We start from the raw sequence: 24,754 nt of genomic DNA on the forward strand, positions 1-24,754 counted from the left end.
TCATCCAAATACAGTACAATACATCCCTATAGTACAGTACATCCCTATACAGTGGAACCTCACTGATACGATCCTGTTAAATATGTTTTCCCGGCGCCAATATTCACGATCAAGAACACAAAGAATCACACAATACAGTTACGCTTATTTTTTACTGGTTCATATGTTTCCCGAAAACATTATCTTTCAGCACCAATGTTCAGGTGATCACCAAACTGCGATCGTGTGAGACGCTTTCTGGCCGCAAGGTCCCGTAAAAAACAAGAAAAGGCGTGAGGACCGCGCGATCGAGAACACTAGCCGCCTGCCACAGCAGTTTCCTCGCAATGCTCGCCGGCTCGTTGCACTTGACAAGACTGGTGCACACCAAGTTTGTTATTCCAGTAGCAGAAAATCTCGTTCCAAGTCATTGCACACAGCATTCGCAGCGATGTGAATCTACTGGGTGAAATCTATTGCTGCCAACCCCATTGCGATATGCACCCTCACCTACCTATAGTTGCTGCACAGTGCATGAGCTGTAGTGCCATTGGAAGCGTACTCCACACTTTTAATCGGTGATAACCTAAATGCACCGCCGTTCTCCGCTGCAGGTGGAGCAAAGGGAGCATCCTGTGCCGGTGTTGTCTACCAGCTCGACTTAATTTATATTTCCTGTCGCAGTCTTAAAACACTAAAACTACGCGCGTCTTGGGTCACTTGGGCTCACACGCATCGGCACCTGTCCCGTGCAGCAACGACTCCCGTTGATGTGGACACGTCAAAACGTACTGCCAAAGTACCCCGCTCGAAGCCAGCTGCTGACACAAACGTAAGCTGGCTGAAGTCACAAAAAGGACAGCAGGCATCTTGGACCGCCCGAACATCACCAGCTCAGCTCACGTCAGCCTCTTCTGCTGCAATGATTCCCACAACGTTTCACGTTACGTAGATGCCGTCTACACTTGAGTCTGTCAATTTGTTCACTGACTTGCGATCATACGTCTACTCGGTTAGTACGTTTTTTCCAGCGTTTTTTCCAAAACGTATGAACGAGGTTCTATTGTACTTTCACTCCCCCTTCCCTTTGACCCAGTACAGAGTAGCGGAGTAGAGTGCAGCAGCTCAGGTCTACCTCTGTGCCTTTCCTGCAAGCAAAATCTCTTATCTGTAATGTGATGAACATTATAATATATTATCTAATTTCCTGCAATCTCTTGATTTCCTCACATTTCTGTGAGCCTCTTAGAATGTAGCCTGGCTTGTAGACGAGTCACTTTTGTGTGGTTCTTCGCGTTGGCTTGCAATGTCTGTTATCCATTTGGCGAGGGCGATTACTTGAGTACTGTGCAAAAAAGTACAAAACAAACAGAGGTAACAACCTCACTACTTTTGAGCAATGTGGAGTGGTTCTCACCTTACAAATTAGCTATGCAAGTTGCCCTCACTGCAGTCACATCACTGTTGCACATATATACACAGCACAAGCACAAACAGTAATCTTCGTCTCGTGTCTTTCGAGCACAATGGCATGTAGACAACCACGGCCGACATCCAGTGAATTCTTGGCAGTCGGCTTGCAATGTCCGTTCTCTATTCAGCAAAGGTAGCCACAACGTCTCGTGGATATGCACAGACGTTGCAGGCACTGGTGGCCAAGCTGGCAGAGAGATCTGGGGCGGCTGTCCTGGGTCAGTGGGGCGTCAACGGTTCGTCTTGCTCGGCTATCTGGTGAATGGTGACAGTGGTACTTCCTGTGCCACTGCTATAGCTCTCATATGTTAGGACAACTTCGCAGAATGACATTAGAGCCTCAGGCTTGTGGTCGGCCTGCAAGGAGATGTGTACAAAGTTAATCATGAACGACTAAAGACCTTTGACAAAACCTAACGAGCCAGCATAACTTCAGGATTACATGCCATTTGGTTAGTATGGCTGGTTTTTAGTGCACTGATGATTGGCTGATGAGTGAACAAAGGCTAGGATGTAGGAGGGTATGTAAACCCAGGATTTCTTATGCAGGTTGGTGAACTATAGCTATTCGAAGAGAGGCGCAAACTTGCACACACAGGGGAAGACTGACAACATGAATGCCTCTTGTCTGTCCTACACTGTGCACATGTCAATTAGCACCCTTGTGCTTAGCAGCGCAATGCCCGAGCCACTACGTCACCACAGCGGGCATGTCGTGAGAGAGCTGGGGGGGAGGCTCTACTGTAAGTCTCGACCTTGTGGCTGTCCACTTCAGCCACCACCACCAATTGGCTGGAGCTGTACGTGTGAGCAGGAGGCAGGTGGCTGCCTCGTTCTCGGTCATACCGCAGGCAAGGCACTCAGCACTTCAGCAGTGGTGCCAGCAGCACCTGGCACCACTGTGTTGGTGCCATATATTATTAAAGGTTGCACGATAAGGCTTTACGAAAGTCTACTTTTCAACATGCATCCCACGGCAAAATTTTGCCTGTGCATACGCTTTCCGACATCGGACAGTTTCTCGCGCCTGCGGCGCTCGTGCTGTATCAAACATGGCGGATTATACCATTCTCGCGCATTCCAGCGCTACCTCCAAAACAGCATCACTGATTTTCCTGAGGGAGCAGTAGGGGCCGTTGTAGAGACAGGGCCTGCTCCCTTAGAATAGTATCTTTGCTTGTGCCGGTCTTTTCGTTATGTGCACTCCGTGACTTTTCAAAAGTCACGGAGTGCACAAAACGGTTAAGAAGGCGAATACAGACTGGGAAACCTGCCCCGAGGCGACATGATCCTCAGTTTCAGAAGTTTAGGGACCATAATTCGCTTGTGAAAAGCTTTGATGCAGTTCCTTTGAAAGGTCTTGCATCAGTACCGGGCACAATTTTAAGCTTAAAACTAAATGTACCAGCTGTAGAAACTGCAGATGAAATACTTGCACCCCGTAGTATCCCGTCTCATGGCTTTCATAGTGGTGCTGGACCTGACAACTGCCAGTGCTGTACTGATTTCTATAAAAAGTATGTATACATACCTCTAGATGCACAGGTTAGACTGGCCAAAGGAACAGTGGAGCAACGTGGCAGTGTGTGGGAAGGCAGTAGAAAGGTCAGAATAACAGCCTCAGTCACGTCAAAGATACCTAAGCGCAAGCAAACTTTGCCAGATAAAGCACTTGCTTGCCTATCAGTCACGTCAAAGATACCTAAGCGCAAGCAAACTTTGCCAGATAAAGCACTTGCTTCCCTACTGAGGCCTAGCTTCAAAGGTAACGAGGCAACTATACATGGTACACAGTGTGAAACTCTAGCCAGGGAGGCGTTTGAGCAAGAAACTGCCCTGCAAGTGGCAAGACTAGGAACTGTGGTGTCGCAAACTGAACCGTACCTATCTGCAAGCCTAGATGGACTTGTTGGCACAGAGTCCATTCTTGAAATTAAGTGCCCTTACACAGAAGACTGCTCCTCGTTGTCGGACAGCGGAAAATATGATGTAAGGAAGGGAGATGATGGATATTTTCTTTCTAAATCAGGCAGGAGGGGCTACTACAGTCAAGTACAATTCACTATGTACTGTTGCCAAAGGAAACATTGCTTTTCTTTTATGTGTGGACAAGCAGGCGAACTGTCCTGGTTAATGTGAACTATGACCCAGCATACTTAAGCTCCAGCCTTGCAAGGGTGCGCAACTTTTACTTTTCTTTGTACCTTCCAGCCTTGGTAGACGACTCTCTCACTGAAAGGTCGACAGCACTTGAAGCATACATGTTTCTACATACTGCTACTTAATGACAGTATGGCGAAAGTGGTCAATTTGCAGCATATTGTTTTTTTATTGTAAATATTTTATAAGCTAGAGTTCTACAGCTCGGAAAAACACCAGCAAGACATTGTGTAATAGTTCGTTTATTTTAATTTGGAACTTTGCCCTGAGGCATAAAACAAGTGACACATCTTACATGTGCACACAAAGTTTGCTTACAAAGTCCAGGAAGAATTGATTGTGGGGACCATATATGCTTGCTGCTGGTGTTGCAGCTGTTGCCAATGCATTCAAAGCAGGAGATGCAACAACATATATGTACAATTTCTGGAGATAGAAAAATAAATATGTCCACAGATGTCACCTTTGAAACACAAATACCCATCATTTATGTTGATGAGTCAATAAAAAAATGGTTTCCAGCCTTTTCAAGAAAGTGAGATGCACTACCCAAACTAGTGCTAAAATTTTGTTTCATAGAAAACAAGAAGCTACACAGTGGTGACTCGCCTTGGTTCCTCTTTGTGAACATTTATGAGAACATCATGCAATAGCCTTCCAAATCACATGAGCACTTATGCGATATGACCTTAAATGTACACTAGAAAATTGTACTGATAACAAAGGTATAATCATACATATTAAGAGTGCTACTACACATTAAGGTCAACTGGCAAATACATCTTGCATGCTTTCCTCCTGGCATACCTCTGACTGAATCTACCAGAGTAAATCTTGGACTTCAGAGTGAAATCACTTGCAACAAGAAAAAAAAGGTTATCAGGCTCTTCTTTGTGAACATCTATAAGAACATAATAGAATGATCTTCCATAGCCCATGAGCACTTGTGTGAGATGACCTTATGTGTACACTGGCAAATTGCACTTAGTACCACAACACAACTATAAAAATAAGCACACAAAAATGTCAATACACATGATGGACAACTGGCAAAAATAGCATCATGCAGGTTTTTTCTGGCTTACTTAGAATAAATCTCGGAGCTCACGTGAAATCTCTCGCAAGTCTACCAGACTCTCCATGAACATTAATGAAAACATATTGCAAGTCTCAGATTTCGAAGTGAAACCACTCGCAAAAATAAAAAAGCTTACCATACACAATAACACAAAATTAACACAGCCTTCTTTTAGAGCAAGTGTTGCAAGACCAATCCTGCACCTACAACTAAGTCATAGCTAGCAAATAATGCACCTGACACAGGTAATCCTCTGAGCAGAAGTACCACAGATTCTGCAATTAAGCTGATTTTTTTTCACCTATGCATATAACTCCAAATAGAGGACTGCAGTACAAACATGACATTGCAAGCTTTCCCGGCCACTTGTCAGTTTGTATGTCGGAATTACGAATAAATTCAGTGTTTTTCAGTGAGCCTGTGGCCATTTACTTTTGCTCATGGGGTACCTTCTTGAACTATGACATCAGTGCAAATCAGGGGTGACTTCAATTTGCAAAGTCCTGCACAAACTACAACAATCTCATTTACAAGTTTCTTGTGATGAATTGGGACACTGTGCATTAGTATTCTAAATGTCTTAATACGATTAATTGCTCTTTCGACATTTAACGAAGCAATTCGCCTTGTCCTCGTCACCTCCACTTCTTCAAGCCTGTTCCTTCCTTGTGTAAAAGCGGGCATATTTAGGCGAACACATTTTGCTTTCATCTCCTCATTCAAGGTGAAGCCTCGATCTGCCATTACTTCATCACAGTTTTCGAGGTAGTCACAAAATCCTGAACCCTGCACGATAAACCGATCAGAAGCCCGCCCACCATATACTTTAGATACAAACAAAATGAAGCCTGTGGGTGCTATGGCTACTAGAAATTCTGCAGTGCTTCCACCTTTGTATTGGCTGTACGTCTGGGCACGAGCATACAGCTTCTTAGGGCGCTACATATGCACCTCTGTGCAGTCTATTATGCATCTAGTGCTCTTGTACATGCTACCTTTGAATGTTTTTGGAAGTGACCTTTGTATGGTCTCCTGAGGTAGCCAGATGATCAAATGTCGTCTGGAAATTTCAGCTAGTGCTTGAAGAACTGTGCGAAAAATTTTACCAACAAGAGATACCGATATAGCAAACCGAAACGCCAAATCAGCATAGAGCACACCCAGCCTAAGCTCGCATCAAAGTTAGCAGAACAGCATCACTAATGCTTAATTTGAATTGAGTGCTGACCTTACTCTCCACAAGTTTGACCAATTCACAGAAGGTGCAATAGCTCAATCCAGTGTAAAACTGGTACTGACTAGGCGGTAATGAAACTGTTCTGTAAAAAGATGTTTGGGTTCCTGCATCAACATTTTTCACACTGCAAGAAAAGCAGCAGTGTTCATGCAAAATTCTTTGCGCACACTCAGATGAAACATCCATTGCCACTGTTGCTTGCTCGGGCTCTGAAAGTGGTGCCACTGTGGACAGCTCAACAGTATGGAGATTCTCTGCGTCATAATATGTCTCAAAATAAAAATCTGGGGCTGCCTGTACCTCTTCAGTGCTTTCAACCACTACCTCGCATGTAGCAGGGACAATACCAAGCCGTTCAGATGTCGACTGCTGCAGTTTGCTGTTATGCAGTTCTACTGTGCTTGTAGCTTCTACACTTGCTTTAGTGTGACCTGGTGTCTCCATTTGCGCTGTTTCACTCAGGGCATCCACTGCAGCTATGTGAACATACGCTACCTGCTGTGATGTTTGCCCTTGCTGCTGAACGATCTGTTGCTCTTGTTCTGGACCGGCAGCAGCTAGTGCTTGGGTATCAGCATGCAACGTTCCTAGGTTTCCACCAGCACGCAGAACGTTGTCCTCTGCACTTTCAGTTTCGTCTGGGTCGCCATGGTCGCTACTGCGTTGGCCGCGTTTGGCAACCAATTGGCGAGGTCGACTGACTGGGCTTACAGCCTGCCTGATTAGCAGACGCCTGCTATTCACCACCTGGACATTGAAAACAAAATACATGTTATAGTAAGAAGGGCTGTAGTTCTTTCCCATGCCCTCATTTTTGTCAAGATATAAAGTCTTCTCAAAATGAAATAGAAAATACACCAGGCCAATTGTACCGAGCAACCACTTAAGAGTACAACATTCAGAACACAAGCCTACAGCACTCGAAGAAGCAGCATATGATGCTAAACCTGCACTCATAGGAAAATGAGGAACTACAGTAGTTATAATGTTCAACTACAGGTGCAGTCAAAGCCCGTATAACAAGGTGAGCATGACAGATGCAGGTGTTGTACAGTTGTTGCACAAACCATGACAGGACACATAAAATTACCATCCCTACTTAAAGCTGAATCATCAGGGACCCCTTTGGTACAAGACAACAACCGCACCTGCATTCCAAGAAATTAGCCCCACCAAATGCAGCTACCTGGCATCAGATCTGTTTCGCTTCTGCGAGGCCACATTGGATTGTTGGCGCTCCCTTAGAAAAGAAAACAGTAAAAAAAAAAAAAAAAGGTGAGACCGAGTGTAGTGAACACAAAAATGCCGCGGATAAGCCGCGGTGCTACCAGCGCGGAATAGAGCCGACCGTAGCCAGCCGGCCGCCGATAGAGGGCCGGCGCACAAAGAATAAAGATCAGTTGGCACCGAGACTCCAAGCCCCACGCCTCGTCTCTGCTTTTCTCGCGCGTGCCAATACGAGCAAAATTTTGTTACAAAATACAATAATGATTAACCACCTTATTTCCTTCGCTATATGAACGGAAAAAATCTGCGCTTTGCCCCGCATAACAGCCCGCACGCAGTTTAGAGCTCAGGAGGCTCAAATGAATTCATTACGAATGACACCTGCAACACCAGCTCGTAAAGACAGGCGCGCTGCACGAACACCTTGTTAGAAATAGGGCTGTTTCCTGTGCCTACTTCGAGTCCCCCGGACCACATCGAATCGCAGCACAACTAATTGAGAAGCGCAGAAACGCGGAAAGCACATTCCAGAGGAGCGCTCGGGCAAACACGTTGAAGGCCACAAGTTCACGTGCAAACAAGTTCGTACGCCGCCGGTGGAGCTATTCGATGCTTGGATCTTCCAGAAAGCGAGGGGATAGCCCGGCACTGTTCCAGGTAACGTGAGTCCCGAAGCCAGACGGCTGTGATGTTCCGGGAAGGCCTGGCAGCGTCGCACCGGTCGCCTTTGAAGAAGGCATTTGCCACCACAGCGGGGCCGTAGCGCCGGGACTAGGTGGGCCCTCGGACAATGGAGCCCAAGCGTCCCCCTTCTCCGCCTTTGAAGAGCGCATTGCAAGTCGGCAAGGCAAGACCGCAGAGAGCCGCCGGGTGTGACACCGCCGCACGGGCGCCTACCATTGGCCGAAAATGGCGTCATCTGAGCGGACTCTCCCACTGGCCGAACATGACGCGACTTCCAGTCCTCGAAGGGTTTAAAAGAAGCATTCCAGAGATACCAGAGCATTCCCTGATTGACCTCTCTCGAACTTCTTGCCGCGGGCCACAGCGTCCGAGTTGCTGCCGGCCCGTAATGACTGTACGACTGTTACTTGACTCTCACCTCTTTGTATATAATGTAAAATAAACCCCTCGAAGTTTGTTTTTCATCCCGAAGTCCGTCCTCAACCCCTACAACTGGTTGGCAGCGGTGAGATCGCCTCCAAATGCAACAGCTGGTGGCAGCGCTACGGATCAACCTTCGTCGAGAGAGATCCTAAGGAACCGGGAAGAGCAAAGAAGAGAGAGCCTTCGTCTGAAGAGGTCCGAAGAAACTGGGAGTAGCGAAGAAGAGCGAGCCTTCGACCCAGGGATTCCGGAAGAATCGGGAACAGCGGACAGATGAACCGGATGGCAGAGTGCTGCAACCTAAGTGAGAGCGTGGTAGAGCGTGGTTTTTTTCCTGATAGTTCTGGGAATTGGGAGTTTGTTGCATTGTGTGTTTGCACAAATTAAAGAAAACAGTTCTAACCACCTATTGGGGCAGCTGCCATGGATCTTAGAAGGTTGACGTGGTTGGACTTGTTGTTGGTGTGCGACGATTTGGGAGTTGAGGCGGACGAACGGATGAAAACGCCAGCTATCATAAAGGCGATTAACGATAGTGGCAATGATGACAAAAGCATTGAGCTTGCTTGGGAGGTGATACAGGAGCCACGGGTTGGTGAGCGTCGTCAACGTAAGAGTGAGCGTAAGCGTTAAGAACACGAGAATAAACGGAAGCGTGAGCATCAAGAACTTACTCTTAAGTGTGAGCATCACGAACGTGAGTATCAGGAACGTAAGCGTGAGCAAAAGTATGAGAGAGAGGAGGCAGCACTGATCAAAGAGATACAGTATTGTGATCAGTTAATATCACAGAGACAACGGCTGTCTGAGAATTCTGTAGGTAGAACAGAGCGAAAGAATGAGGCAGCATCGAGCGGATTTTTGCCAAAAGCCGACGAGAAGAGTAGTGCCTGTGAGATTGGCTGCAGATTCATAAGTGAAGGGAAAAGGCTAGCTGCTAACGATGCCTTAGTGGCAACAGAGGCCGTTAAAGGCTGCAAGGAGAGCGGCGAGGTGCTGTGCCAACAGATGACTGTAGAGACAGCTAGGCCAGCTGCGAACAAATTGGCACAGTTACCGCGCGTGTGCATCACTTGTAATGTTAGTGAGGTTGCTAGCGAAGAAAAGGGTACTGCTGACCCAACAGACGCGAGCACCCATGTAGAGCCAGATCTGCGTGCAGAAGTGAAGTGCGAACTGGATGATGCAGTTGAGAGTAGTTCTCGGGATGGCGAGCTCCGTAGTTCATGAGAGAACAACTGCATTGTTCAGGGATCGGTGCGGCTCTCCGCCAGTCTAGATAGCCTAGATGGTGATGATTCCGTTGTTAATCATTCGGACTGTGCGCGTGAGACAGCGATCGATACCGACGGGCTGTGTGCCGATGCACAGCGTGAGCTGGGCAATGCAGTAGAGGGCAGTTTGCAAGAGTGCGAGTTGCATAACTCGAGTAAAGCCTGCTGCATTGTGCCAGAGTCGGTTGAGCTGTCCGCCAGTCGAGGCAAAGATAGAGTCGATTTAAATGATAATCACTCAGACTGGGCGGGTAAGAGGCCGATCCGAGCCGACGAAATGTGTAACAGCCAGCATGAGGCACGAGAAGGCGACATGAAAGCGAGTGCAAAGAGAAAGCGCCGTAAAAAGAAGCGCGGTAAAGACCGAAAGACGGCAACTAATGTAGCGCCGCCAAAGATGGCGAGGAACCCAAAAGGGCAGGGCGCGAGGAAAAAGGTGCGGTCGTCACGATGTTGACGCATCCAAAACGCTCAAGCCACCGGTCAAAGGGGGACCGCGAAGCATGTTCTGCACGGACGCGGACGAAGGGCACGGGGCAGTTAAACTCCTCGTCGTTCCGTAGTTCTTTTCAAAGCTCAGCATGCAGTACGAAGAAGCGCAAGGTGGCAGGACGAGACTAGGTGGGGAGTAGCGACGCGGTCAATCGAGTTTGTGAGGAAAGCGGGGCGCCAGGACGCAAATTGGCAGGAGACCGTAACGTCTTGGGGGAGCTGATAGTGAGTCAGCCCTTTTGCTGTTCCTCGGCAGCCAGAATAGCTTTCAAACTGCGACCACCTCGGGTGCGGCTCAAAGTACGAGTCAGTCGTAAGCGTTTGGAACGGGAGGCCAAAGAGCTTTCGTAGAAAGGAAGTGTCTTGTTTTTTATTGTGAGCATCGGAAAGTTTTCGCAATTTGAGACTAGGATTTCTTTCAATGTGTAAGGTTTGAGCTTTGTTTGTGTTTTCGTTTGAGAAGCTCCCAGATTTGAAAGATGAGGTCTGTGTAAACATGTAGCTCACGAGTGTTAGTTAATGAGTAAATAGACTTTCTTTTTCTTGTGTGTGAGTAACCTGAGGGTCAAGGTTATCGGTGAGAGGCCTATCATAACGTGCGTGTGTTTTAGTTAACCTTTTTTGTTTTTTTTATTTTCTAAGGTTAACCGCGTGGTTTTTCAGTGAGTGCATGATTTGCACCGAGAAGCGTTCTTAGTTCCATTAGCGCATGTCCTGTGTGGACGGAAGGAAGCAGATTTATGACTGGGTTGCTCGTGTGGGTTGAGGGCAGCCGTATTGTGACTTCTCTGATAAGTATGCGTGGAACGAGTTATTAAAAGACGCATTATTTTAAGGGTTCTGCGGAGTGCTAAGTCCCGCAAGTTTAATTGTTCGTTGAAGTCATGTGTCCTGTAGGACTTTCAGGGAAGAAACGTGAGTAAGCGTAAATGAAAAGTTTGCCTACAACGCAAGTACGCGTTCTGTTTAGTGACCACAAGGCTAGTGCGCTTGTGATTACGTACTTGTGAAGTTGACCAGATTGTTCAGTGGCACCAATACGTGCCATAAGTACGCCACCACGATAGATTGGAAACATGCTGTTCGTGTAGTTAGGCCACTTAAGTTATGTTCGGCTGTTTTCATTTGTTGTTTGCATCGTCAACGAGCCTTTGTTTTGCAACAACAATAGTACTCTGGTCTTGTCGGTATTAGGGGAGAAATGGATAGCGGTTTGGAAGCGTGGTTGGAACTGTTTTGTCAAAATTGGGGAAATAAAAGATCAGGGTTCATTTTGACTCGGTAATAGCCTGGCGAGTCAGGGGTGAAGAGCCTGCGCTTACACGTGGTGCAGCGCTGTGTTGTTTTATTTGTTTGCCGTATGTTCTCCAGGGCCCAGGATCCCGAAGTTCGTCAAACGAGGCTCGACACCAATACCCTGCAGGTTCTTTCAGCGTTCCTCATTGCCAGCGAATTGAGTTCACCGGCCATTCAGAACATCCGGGGCAAGGACGAGCTGTTAGATATGGGGCTGTTTCCTGTGCCTGCTTCGAGTCCCCCGGACCACATCGAATCGCAGCACAACTAATTGAGAAGCGCAGAAACGCGGAAAGCACATTCCAGAGGAGCGCTCGGGCAAACACGTTGAAGGCCACAAGTTCACGTGCAAACAAGTTCGTACGCCGCCGGTGGAGCTATTCGATGCTTGGATCTTCCAGAAAGCGAGGGGATAGCCCGGCACTGTTCCAGGTAACGTGAGTCCCGAAGCCAGACGGCTGTGATGTTCCAGGAAGGCCTGGCAGCGTCGCACCGGTCGCCTTTGAAGAAGGCATTTGCCACCACAGCGGGGCTGTACCGCAGGGACTAGGTGGGCCCTCGGACAATGGAACCCAAGCGTCCCCCTTCTCCGCCTTTAAAGTCGGCAAGGCAAGACCGCAGAGAGCCGCCGGGTGTGACACCGCCGCACGGGCGCCTACCATTGGCCGAAAATGGCGTCATCTGAGCGGACTCTCCCACTGGCCGAACATGACGCGACTTCCAGTCCGCAAAGGGTTTAAAAGAAGCATTCCAGAGATACCAGAGCATTCCCTGATTGACCTCTCTCGAACTTCTTGCCGCGGGCCGCAGCGTCCGAGTTGCTGCCGGCCCGTAATGACTGTACGACTGTTACTTGACTCTCACCTCTTTGTATATAATGTAAAATAAACCCTCCCAAGTTTGTTTTCATCTCGAAGTGCGTCCTCAACCCCTACAACCTTCGGCGACGTGCAGTCGTCGTTTACGTTTTTGTGGACGCATGCTACGTGACGAGTAGACTTCGGTTTACTTTCATTAGCAACAAGGCTCACCAGCAGGGCAACATTCTATTGCCTACAACTTGTCGTTCACGCTTAATGGTCATGAAGTGCACCAGCTGCAAGTATCGCTAACCGCAAACTCAACTGTTCCGCTTAACCATCGGGAGCTCTGCAGGAATAAAAACACGAAAAGGCTTGCCTTTTTGTTATAGCCAAGGCGAAGCATCGGCACGGGATTCTGCTCGGTAGGCTGGTTGTCAGGAAAGTGCTCGGAGCAAACCTGCGTGTTACACATATTACGTTCGTAGGGTGCAAAGTTGAACGTGGCACCAAATTATACACAAATCGAATACTCACTCGTGCATTTTCACTGGGTTGGTAGTTCTTTCTGTTTACTGCAGCTATCCACTGGTGGCGCAGCTTGGCATTCTTTCTTGCGGACGGAAATCGGTGCAGGCTGAAAACACCGCACCGGCACGATTCCCGACGTGTGTTGTGATCTTCGCAAACAGTGCTAAGCAGCCTGCTCCTTTTGCGCTGGTTGTTTCGGCACCCAAACACGACGCAATGATGCCCAGATGACTTCTTGTACCTTGTATCAGCGTGAAGGGGCACATTTCCGCACTTTGAAGTCCTGGAGCTGGTGCTTGCCATGTCTACCGGTCGCCGGGGAACACACTTTGGCAGCCCAGTACAAAATGGCGCTGGTCGACCGGGCAACCCGGGTGCGAGAGTATGCGTTCGGTTAGTCTGTGTGCGAGGCTACCGTGTTCAAAAGACCGCTTTCCCCCAAGCCAGTATGGCGCGCGTGCGTCTATTTCACGACAGTAGGATTTTTCGTACAAAAATCCCTCACGTGACCTGATCCTAGGCGCCTAACGACAGCACCGTTTAGGGATTTTTGAGAAAGCGCGATGCTGGCGCCGAGCGACGCCGTGCCGTGTTCGTTCTCTGGACCGCGCGTTGTTCAACATTGCTCATGTGGTTGTGCGTGCGTTGCTTGTGTGTTGGTTGTAGGTTCTGTGTTACTTGGCGGAAAGCCGTGAGTAATGGCGGTTCGGCAGTGCAGCTTTGGCCTCGGTGAGCTCTGGCAGTACAGAAGCTGCGTTGTGTGACCCGTGCTTTTTTGAGAACCCGGCGGTGGTGACAATTGACATATCGAAGTGGCCTAGCGCCTCGGCAGCGAAGTTCTGCGAACCGCAAAGTGGTGTCGCCGTGTCCGACTTTGCTTAATGGACATCGAGGGATGTGCTGCTCGCTGCAAGTCATGTAAATGCAACTGCGTCGACCGCCCACTGTTCAGCGCTGAATGTGTGTTTGGTGTGCTGTTCTTGAAACGAGTGGTGCAGCCGTGCAGCGGGGGTGGCGGAGGAGCAGAGTGGCTTAGGGGCTCCGTTTGCGCGTTCACAGACATGTGCTGCCGTCTTGGTCTCATTAGCGGCTGTCGCGGGATTGTGGTGTGCTAGCTCCTTGCCTAGTATGAAGTTTACGACGCTAACACACAGCATGTTCACGTTTTTCCGCACTATATGTCATTTGCATGACGGCCGAGTTGAAAACGAGACATATCTCTGTGTTCTTTGCGTTTGTGTGTTGTAAATTACTTTCTATTGTGGAAGTTCTGGGAGTCTTATTACGCAAGGAGTGCGAACGTAAACATGAACACATATGTGTGTCTGAAATTTTGAATTACCCATAATACCCTTTACGACCGATAATAGGGCTACACGGCCTGTGTGAATCGGCTACCGTATGTTGCGACGCGCTTTCGTGTGGTAGAATGATGCATGGTGCGCTCTTATTTCTGTACTGTTGTAAAAACCATTTGTTTATTCACTCAATACAAATGTACGGCTTCTTCGCCGCAGTACATTTTAGTTACGCGGTGAAGCGTACTAAAAGTGGGAGGGGGCCGCTATCAGCCAGCATAGTTTGTCCACTTAGGCGACCTGAGAGGCGGCGGGTGCGCAATTAGAGAACTCTTATTACGTCAAGTTACAGTGGAGATAATTAACTGTAGCACCCAAGCAGTGGACCACTACCAGAACAGAGGAATTTAGTATGCCCATCTCAATTCTTGTGCTTATGCCAGTCTTCTTTTTTTTTTACAGCAATAGCTGCTATGGGCTAACTCCCCTGGTTGTTCTGATGTCTACTGGTGTTGTTGCTGGAATTCCCAAATTTCTTGCTAGAATATTGCAAATAAGGTTCTCATTGTGCTGCGAGGATTCAAGCATACGATCAAAAGAGTGGCAGTCCACAATTCTACATTTCAGCCACTCTGCTGAAGGTACAGTCGTGGTGAATACTGATCCCGGAGAGCGTGATCTAGCCAACAGGTGCCATGATTGGCTAACACCTGCTTAATGTCTGCGTACTGTATATAGAGCTGGCATCCACACCTTCAAGTTCTTACACATCACCTTCCGACTTGTAGAGGCAGTCCTATGTTAAATTTTTTTTTTATATGTGGTGACAATGATTGGGTGCATCTGCTTCATTAATCTTCTTCTAGTGCTTGGCTTCTCAGATTTACTGGATGGAGCTGTTGGTGTCTTGTTTTCCTCAAGCAAAGCGTGAGACCTAGCAATGGGTAGCCCAAATATAGATTTGAGAAAACCAAAACGAATTCAGCAGTAAGAAGCTAAAGGGTTGTTTTGGTGTAGATCAGTGGCCAAGTCCGGATATGAAAGAGGAGGAAGAAAAGCCAAGTCTTTCCACTTCAACACTGGGAGGCACAACTCCCACAAATAAATACGACTCTTACTTGTTTTACTTTTTTAAAGGGACACTAAAGGGAAATAATAAATCAGTTTAGACTAATAAAGCATTGTTTGAGAAACCTGCAGGCAGTCATTTCAAGAAAATAGTTTGAATATTAGACGAGAAAATGAAGGTCCAAGTATCAGTATTTGAATTTCGCGTCGGTACGTCAGCGTGACGTCAGGAATTCTAAAGTTTGTTTGCGCATTTGGGCCGTGTTGGCTGAATAAAGGTTCCCGAAACTTGGCATGTTGAATATTTGGTTCCTTTAGAACACAGTGTAGTCAATCTGTACCGCTATATATAATTAGTAGGCCCTAGAAGATGCCATCAAAATCCAAGACGTCGCAGCCCCCAGGTGCGGGAACTCAAGTAGGCGTCGCCACCCGCATTTCGTTTTTGCGCTTTTTCTGGCTTACCAAATGTCTTATCGTTGTAAGAGTGGTGTTTTTGGTGTTGTAGAACGGTGATTTACTGATGCAGAAGAAATCACTTTTCACTTTAGTGTCCCTTTAAGATTACCGACTTGCATTGGCAAGTGTTCACTTCAACAAACACTACATGAAGTAAGCTTCCTGCGCATATTTCACCAGCTACTGCATCATTGTTTCACGTTATGAGTGAAACTGCAATTTTCTTTATGCCACAACTTGCCCAATTTTGTGTTTTGCAGTAGGATGTTAGCAGTGCTATTAAGGCACTTAATTACTCATGAACAGTAGTAGAGAGAAAAAAAGCAGTGGCTTTTTGTGCGTAGACTATGCATACACCTGGTGCTCTTCTGGTCATTTTTTCCCTATCCGCTAAACCATTCTAAACAAGAAAAGTTTATACACAGACCACAACTAAACCACAGGTATCATTGGTATACAAAGTATATTTATTCGGTGACATTTCCTGCAGCCCTGCTATTGGGCTTTCCTTCCTTTTCAGCTGTGCAGGTTCATTAAGAAGTGATGAGACAGTTTGACAATTTTAATCGTTGAAAGACTTAGCGAAACCTTTTTTGGGTTGTTTTTTCTTGGTTTCAAGCTCTGCACATTGCATTTTAGGGCGTGTTTTCTGTGTTTGTTGCTTTTTCTTTATGGGTAGGGCATGTCAACATATTTTAAACAATTTCAAGTATGTGGTGCCATAGACTGTTCTCAGATGGAGTCTTGCCCTTTTATTCTGTACAATATGTCATTTTTTTGTGTCCAAAGCCGTTTTACAGCGCGATTGTAGCATTTTGCTAAGTTTTGCCTCTGTCACCCAAGCTTGAAAGATAGCTACCCACTGCTGGTGGCATGACACATGTGACATTTCTTTTTCAATAAAAGGAAGTCTGTCACGTATCCTGTGCACAGGTTGTCTTTTGTCTCTTTGAATTGCATTTTGTTGCCTATATTTGCTCTTGTTGCATTTCAGATTAGGAACGGCTATCATAATCGACATTTAACGATATTGCACACAATGTGGATATGTAATTGCAATATATGGCCACCATAAATATTATAAAAGTTAATAATTCAATAGTGCCTTTGCATGGTGGTGAAGCCATGAATTGTGGCTATAAGGTACCAGTGCTGCAGGTAGCACTGATTGTGCAGAATATAGTTCAACTCTACTACTTTCAAACATCATTGCCTTTATCTGCATTTGTATAGCTCCAGTTTCTGTGAACACACATCTGGTGGAAGAGTGGCTTGCACCTGCAGTTGGGTCCAATGAATAGCCAAATTTCTGCCCGTTTTCATGTTATTAGCATATTAGTAAAGGCAGTTGTTTTTATAGTAGCCTGTCTGCCCAGTGTAGAAGCCGCTGCAGGGTGTCAGGATCTCGTACATATCTTCAGCTTTGCAGGGGACACAGCATCTGGCACATAGTTTGTCACAGGCCATGTATTCGGGGCAAGTTCAGTTCACTCACTAGCAAAGGGAGAACCAAGCTTGTTGGATATGAAGTAAACCGCCTGTATACTCAGTGGCCTTCTTCAATTCGTGTGACATAAGTGGTTATAGCGACCCTTATTTTAAGCACTTCTTGTCCAGCAGTGGTCATTTGCTTTTGAAACACTCAGGATAGCTTTGAGCAAGCTGGACAGGAATAACACTGAAAAACCAGCAGATCTTAATTCTCGCACTTATCATGCGAAGCTTCGTACAGTATGATGAGGGCGTAAATAAATGAGGGTGTTCCTCAAGGCCTTGTCGCACATGTCACGAGTTTGGAGCAACATGATGTACATCACTTTTTTGGTCGCATGCTATAGGTTTAGCAGGTGTGGCCATGGTTGAAGTGCAGTGCAAGGTCAAGAAAACAGATATCTATGAGCAGCACCCTGGTAAAGGAGACTGGGAAAACTAGTGGGAAGCCTGTTGAACATATGGTTGACCCACTTGCTGGCTCCATCAGGCAAAGTATGATAAAGAGAAGGAAGTCATCAACACATCAGAAGGTTTCTACATATAAACACTGCGCTAAGGTCATAACATGCCAACAAGTCTTAGTGCACAGGCTATGCACGACCAACTACATATGCCTTCTGTTCGGACATTGCTCATTGTAACTAACAAGGATGGAGTGGACAAAAAAAGAACAGCAGCTCCATTAATTTGGTTTCACTGGTATCAACAGTGTTTTGTAAGTGTACATTGCCATACTCCCGAATGCCTTCTTGGGTGACATCAGCAAGAACCAGCTTGAGGCAAGGGGTAATAATCTTTACAAGCTAAAAATGCATGCATGCATGGAGAGCACATTGTGTCCAAAAAGTAGGCACTTCACAGGGGCACTGGAGAAGAAACAGGTTATTAACAGTGGGCAAAGACAAGCTACTAAACACCCAACACTGTTGCCATGTAACGACCTGAAACAATCCCTCTTAAAGAGGAAATCATCTTTGTGTATCCATAAAGAGTGCAGATGGGCAAAGCCCCTTCAGTAATGCTGCCAGCTTCAAAAGCCCATTTTGCACATCCTGAATGCTTCCTTCTTAAATCTTTGCTGGGTGCAAGCATTCTACTGTCCAAAAGCTGTCATTGAGAGCACTGTTAGTTTGGTGGCAATAAAGTTCAGAATCAATTGCAATAAACCTCCCTACCCAGTTGGCCTGGATGCTCACAGTGCTTCTAAAGCAGCACCATGGGGCAAGCAAGGTGAACAGATGCCTCCAAGCCCTTGTTCGTTTATCACACCATTTTGTTAGTAACAACCATGAGATGAAACCAACAAGCTCAAGTTCGGCACTCGCATGGTTACTGCGGAGGATCCATAAAAAGCACAAAAACAGATAACTCCAGGGAAAGGATAAAGCACCATTTAACACTTAGTATTGCTACATACAGCCCACCCCCTTCATTTATTTTGTCTGGTCGTGCTACATCTTTTTACTATACATAGGCATGAACTTGGGTGATGTTCCCAATCAGTGTCCAATTTTTATATACACTATGCGCTGGTTCAAAGAGGCTCGAAACACTGCAATGGAAGCTTCAAGTAGAAAAGGTGCCTGGAAGAAAAAAAAAAGGCTGTGCTGCAACCATGTCGGCAACATCTTGTGCCCTTAATAAAAATTGTGCTTCCATATTAACTTGAGCCCTCCAGTTTAAAGTACCAGTGCACTTATGAATAATTAATCAATTCTCACAGAGTATGTGCAGTCCAGCCAAAAGCAGCTAGGGGCAAGAATCCGCATTGTGCTCCTGCATTGAAGGTCAATCACACGTACCATAATGGCGAATGTGCTTTAGTAAGCTTCCCTGCAATATGAATTTGTAATGTACAAAGAATTGTCAATGAAGCTTACCATGAGCACAGATGCACTTGCAAATTATGTCACAATTGAAAATAATGAGCACAGTGTAAACCTATGTGCCCTTTCCACTCTTAGTACGCTTTACTGCACGATGCTTATTTACACCCCTGTATTGCGGTGTAGCAAGCTACAAAAGAAACGTTGCATAATCAGGCTTTTTACGATTATCTCTCTCGCAAAACGCTAATATTTCGCAGTGAAGCCTAAGCAATGTACTGCGGTGAAGCACACTAAAAGTGAAAAGGGGCCACTGTAACTGGACATAATAAGAGTTCTTTAATTATACACTCGCACACCCGCCGCCTCTCAGGTCGCCTAAGTGGACAAACTATGCTGGCTGATAGCGCCCCCCCCCCCTTTTAGTACGCTTCACCGCGTAACTAAAATGTAATGTGGCGAAGAAGCCGTACATTTGTATTGAGTGAATAAACAAATGGTTTTTACAATAGTACAGAAATAAGCGCGCACCATGCATCATTTTACCACACGAAAGAGCGTCGCAACATACGGTAGCTGATTCACACAGGCCATGTGGCCAACTTATCAGTCGTAAAGGGTATTACGGGTAATTCAAAATTTCAGACACACACATGTGTTTATGTTTACGTTCGCACTCCTTGCGTAATAAGACTCCCAGAACTTCCACAATAGAAAGTAATTTACAACACACAAACGCAAAGAACACAGAGATATGTCTCGTTTTCAACTCGGCCGTCATGCAAATGACATATAGTGCGGAAAAACGTGAACATGCTGTGTGTTAGCGTCGTAAACTTCATACTAGGCAAGGAGCTAGCACACCACAATCCCGCGACAGCCGCTAATGAGACCAAGACGGCAGCACATGTCTGTGAACGCGCAAACGGAGCCCCTAAGCCACTCTGCTCCTCCGCCACCCCCGCTGCACGGCTGCACCACTCGTTTCAAGAACAGCACACCAAACACACATTCAGCGCTGAACAGTGGGCGGTCGACGCAGTTGCATTTACATGACTTGCAGCGAGCAGCACATCTCTCGATGTCCATTAAGAGGAAGCTTTAGCTCGGGTGCTTCTATCTAAATACATGTAAAAGGAGAATTCGTTTTTCTCGGCAACCACTGCACTAAATTCGACTAGGTTTGCTGCATTTAAAAGAAACACTTAAAATCTAGTGACTGTTGGTTTCGAATTTTTGAGTTAGGCCTTCAATATTTTATAAAAAATTGACAAAAATTGCAAATTTTCAGAAAACGAAACTATCACGTTTACAACTCTGTAACTCAACAAGAAAAAATGATATCGCAATTCTGTAAATTGTACCTGATAGCACATCTAAAGCGGACAAAATTGATATGTTACGCTTGAACCTCAAAGAATGTTATAATATGTAATTACAACTTTTGCAGAACCCTCGTAAACAATGTAACAAATTCACGTAAGATGTAAAATGACATATAATATTTGTCCGCTTTGAATGATCTAACGGATGCCGTTTACAGAACTGCGATATCTGTTCTTGATGCAGAGCTATTAGTTTGTAAACTTCATGCTTCTATTTTTTTCAAACTTCTGAATTTTTGAAAATCTTTCTAACAAAATGCAAGCCCTAAATCAAAATTCTGTTTCCAACAGTCACTAGAATTTATCTTACTCTCTCAAATGCAACAAATTTCATCAAAATCGGTCGAAGGGTTATCTCAGAAAAACGTTTTTGCGTTTTTACATGCATTTGAATAGGCCGCGTCGGAGTTGGGCCCGAGCTAAAGCTTCCTCTTTTAAGCAAAGTCGGACACGGCGACACTACTTTGCGGTTCGCAGAACTTCGCTGCCGAGGCGCTAGGCCACTTCGATATGTCAATTGTCACCACCGCCGGGTTCTCAAAAAAGCACGGGTCACACAACGCAGCTTCTGTACTGCCAGAGCTCACCGAGGCCAAAGCTGCACTGCCGAACCGCCACTACTCACGGCTTTCCGCCAAGTAACACAGAACCTACAACCAACACACAAGCAACGCACGCACAAACACACGAGCAATGTTGAACACAGCGCGGTCCAGAGAACGAACACGCCGAGGATGAACACGCCACGGCGTCGCTCGGCGCCAGCGTCGCGCCTTCTCAAAAATCCCTAAACAATGCTGTCTCTAGGCACCTAGGGTCACGTAAGGGATTTTTGTACGACAAATAGACGCTTGCGTATGGCGTTGCTCATAGACGGCGTCACTGCGTTCACAATATGGCGGCGCCTAAGAAAAAAAGCTTCATATAAAGAAAATAGAGAATCATGTCTTTAGTATTTGAGAAATAAATGGTACATTGTCAAACACATGCCACTGGACTTCATTTTCCAAGAACTGCAGCCATTTACTGCTTTTTTTGTAGGAGTTTATCACTTGTAACGGTGCTCATGTTTCTGTGTTTAATGTAGGATTTCAATCTGGAACAAGGCACTAAACTAGAACATTGAAATGCGATAACCGATAAGGAGATCTTGGTTATTGCATTGTTGTTTGCTGGTGACATTGCAACAAGTTTCTTGAAAGTTATGAAAGCTGATCGTAAAGCTCTTCTTGCATTTAACCCTCATCCACAATTAATTTTATGGGTAATAAAGAAAGAACGAACAGTTCCAATTTTTACTGTGCTTTCCTATGTCCGATTGTCCGTTGGCTTCATGTGGCTGTCATTAAAAAGTGAATGTCATGGTTCTTCTTGCTCACTGTAAAGTGACGTTTCCAACTCTGGCAGCCTTCAGGTAGCATCATCATCAGCAGCAGCCTTTGAAGGTCCACTGCAGGGCAAAGGCCTCTTTCAGCGATCTCCGATTACCCTTGTCTTGTGCTAGCGGATTCCAGCCTGCCAATTTCTGAATTTCATCGTCCCACCTCACTTTCTGTCTTCCTCAATTGCGCTTCCCTTCCTTTGGCACTCGTTCTGTAATTAATGGTCCACCAGTTACCTGACCTAAGCACTACGTGGCCTGTCCCTCTCTTAATGTCAACTAGGATATCAGCTATTCCCGTTTGCTCTCTGATCCGCACCACTCTCTTCCTGTCTCTTAAAGTTACACCTAATATTTTTCGTTCAAACACTTCTTGTGTGGTCCTTGTTCCCCAGCTTCTTTGTTAACCTCCAAGTTTCTGCCCCATATGTTAGTACCGGTAGAATCATTAGTACTGTTAGTTATCATGTTAGTACCATTAGTAGCAGTAGCTCCCAGTCAATATTTGGTAATGCCTGCTGTGTGCACTCCAACCCATTTTTATTCTTCTGTAAACTTCCTTCTCATGATCAGGGTCCCCTGTAAGTAATTTACTTAGATAAACATACTCTTGCATAGACTCTACAAGCCAGCTGGTGATCATGAATTTCTGTTCTTTTGCCAGGCTATTGAATATTACTCTTGTCTTCCGCATATTAATCTTCAAACATACTCTCACACACTCTCAGTTAAGGTCCTCAATCGACCATTTGTTGCACCGTATATATATATATATATACGTATATTTATTGATTATAGGGTTTTACCTGCCAACACCACTTTCTGATTATGAGGCACGCCGTAGTGGAGGACTCCGAAAATTTCGACCACCTGGGGTTCTTTAACGTGCACCTAAATCTAAGTACACGGGTGTTTTCGCATTTCGCCCCCATCGAAATGCGGCCGCCATGGCCGGTATATATAAAGTAACCTTGACAAATTCAGGACATGCTGATGCACCCGCAATCCAGTGGCAGCAGCCTAGAATTCTAAAGCACTACTTTAAAGAACTCGAGCAGAAATAGTAGTATATCTATGTGGGTATGACAAGGTGCTTTAATATTTATTATGTGTCAAAATTACACCAGTGCAATTCTGAAAACAAGCTTTTCTTATGACGAATTAACACCAAGTAATATTAGTAAAATCGTTTTTATATTAACAGACTGCTTTCGGGTGTGATATTCTTGTATTGTACTGGGCAGGAATCACACTTATTAACAGATTTTTTTTCCAGCTTTATACAGGGCATTTCAACAGTGAATGACGAATAAGTAAAAAAAAAATTGCACTCGAAACAAAATGCAAATTTTTGCTCCTTAAGATCCACAGTAGTCACATACATTAAGAATTGTGTGATAAATGCTAATAAACACTAACTAAATATAGCTGATTAAATTTTAATTAACAATGTTAGCACACATATTGTAATTGTAGAATTCAAGCTAGTCATTGCATGCATAGAGCATGTCCACTTAATTGTTAGAAATTGTGAGATCAGCACCACTTTGGAGATAAACATCTTCAAAACTTTTTATGCATGGTTTCGTCCTTTGTAAGGAAGGCTTGATAAGAAACTATGTACGAGTTGTGAAGAGAAATAAACACGCGAAGCATCTTGATTTTCCCCCCCTTTTCATGTTACTGTACCTGTTCTGTTTGTTGCTTGGGTGGCTGCGTGTTGTTTGCAAAGAGTGTGGGAATGGCATTCTGCTTCAGCTTTTTCCAGCCATCCGCTCGACGCTGCTCAAACTGTGATGGCTGAAAATGCAACTGCAACTGCAACATTTAAGGCATGGCAATAATAAGCCTATGAGTTTAAGCACCCGCTTTTTCTTCATGCCAACAACAACAACAAATTTTTACAAAGGTGGTTAGAGTCAAAGCAAACAAAGCAACACAACAAAGCTTAGAAGAGATTCAATTTTTTCGAAAGCAGACACACTCATCCTTCGCAGCTGTGTCAACACCGCTGCTTTCTGGCTTGTCAATGCATTTCAAACAGAATTGCAGTTTTCAATATTTACACGAAGAGATCAATGGCAGTAATTCCTGGTGACGGAATCTCCCCTGGTGTGCCCGAAAGTGTAGAGGTCTTGGCAGCTGGGCTGGGAAAATGTGAGACTTATTGTCCGTCTTGCTCCATGGATGAGGTGCGGTAAAGCGCAATAGAATAACAAATTCACGTCAAGAGCAAATGGAAACAGAGGAGCGCGAATTGCAAAGGCACATCAAAAGCAAATCGAAATGGAGGAGCAGAAGTTGCAATAGTTGTAGCCATGCTACTAGGAAGAGAACAGCAACATTGCATATAGAGAGAACCCCGCGCTAATCTGAAGCTTTGCAAAACTAACAAACAGATCAACAACATGACACTGGCAACAACGCAAACAGAACTACAAGCAATAGAGTGCCTTCAAAACCAAGTTAGAATCGAAGACAAAGCACATATCTATGCTGATAGTGAACTGATCGACAACTTGAAGCACCGACCATACGAGTTTCTCAAAGAGAAAGTTTCAGAGTTGAGGAAAAATTGATGTTTGCTAGGTTTCCACAGAACTCGCTTGCCATATTGGGTGTGCTGCACTTCAAGCTGTCAATTAATTTGCCCTAGCTCACTCTGTGATCTATTAGCCTCCTGGTCGGCTAAGGTAGATACCCGAACCAGGAATAAAGCTTCTATGGTTCGATATTTGTGCCAATCTTTTGTTTAGGGTGAATGCACAGGCCGCTTGCACGTATGTATCCATGCCCGTTTTTCAATCTTTCTCTTAAGTCAAGTGTCCCTCCTAACACAGGATTTCTTTTCTAAACAAACGCCTTCTGGTCAGAAGAAACAACCTGTATGGTGCCACCAACCTCCTGGACAAGACTGCAGTATATTAAAGGGAAGCTTTCTTTGCCTCTTCCCTTGACATTTGTGCTGCTGCTTCCTCGTACGCCAGGTCGAGAGGTGGTTCAGTGTGTGTATATACACGGCAAGAGTGTGGCAGAGAGGAAAGTCAACGTTTGGACATGTACACAATGCTCTCTGGAGCTCCCCGACTGTCGCCACGTTAGCCTCTTAACAGTTATTATTCGTGACCCCACTCGAGCAAAATGATGGTGGCGAGCAGAGTCGGCGATCGTCAAAAGCCTGATCTGCGG

At 45.6% G+C, this 24,754-nt stretch overlaps 1 protein-coding gene across 1 annotated transcript; it reads right to left on the bottom strand.

The window, feature by feature from the left end:
• Positions 1-133: 133 nt before the first annotated feature.
• On the bottom strand, positions 134-16,417 carry LOC135909390 (uncharacterized). Its single transcript, XM_070525081.1, has 4 exons — positions 12,661-16,417; positions 12,503-12,583; positions 6,423-6,674; positions 134-1,809 (listed from the first exon to the last, which is right to left on the bottom strand). Exons 1-4 carry the CDS (start codon positions 12,955-12,957, stop codon positions 1,672-1,674), a joined length of 768 nt encoding a protein of 255 aa, XP_070381182.1. The 5' UTR covers positions 12,958-16,417; the 3' UTR covers positions 134-1,671.
• Between the last annotated feature and the right edge of the window lie 8,337 nt (positions 16,418-24,754).

The sequence above is a fragment of the Dermacentor albipictus genome, chromosome 9 (assembly GCF_038994185.2).
Source record: "Dermacentor albipictus isolate Rhodes 1998 colony chromosome 9, USDA_Dalb.pri_finalv2, whole genome shotgun sequence".
Lineage (NCBI taxonomy): Eukaryota > Metazoa > Arthropoda > Arachnida > Ixodida > Ixodidae > Dermacentor > Dermacentor albipictus.

Excerpts from the sequence above, each read along its gene's own strand:
- LOC135909390 (XM_070525081.1), bottom strand. The coding sequence starts at position 12,957 with ATGGCAAGCACCAGCTCCAGGACTTCAAAGTGCGGAAATGTGCCCCTT. Across the intron at positions 6,675-12,502 it reads GCCTTGGCTATAACAAAAAG|GTGGTGAATAGCAGGCGTCT; the intron begins GCAAGCCTTTTC and ends TTCAATGTCCAG. Across the intron at positions 1,810-6,422 it reads AAGGGCAAACATCACAGCAG|GCCGACCACAAGCCTGAGGC; the intron begins GTAGCGTATGTT and ends ATCTCCTTGCAG.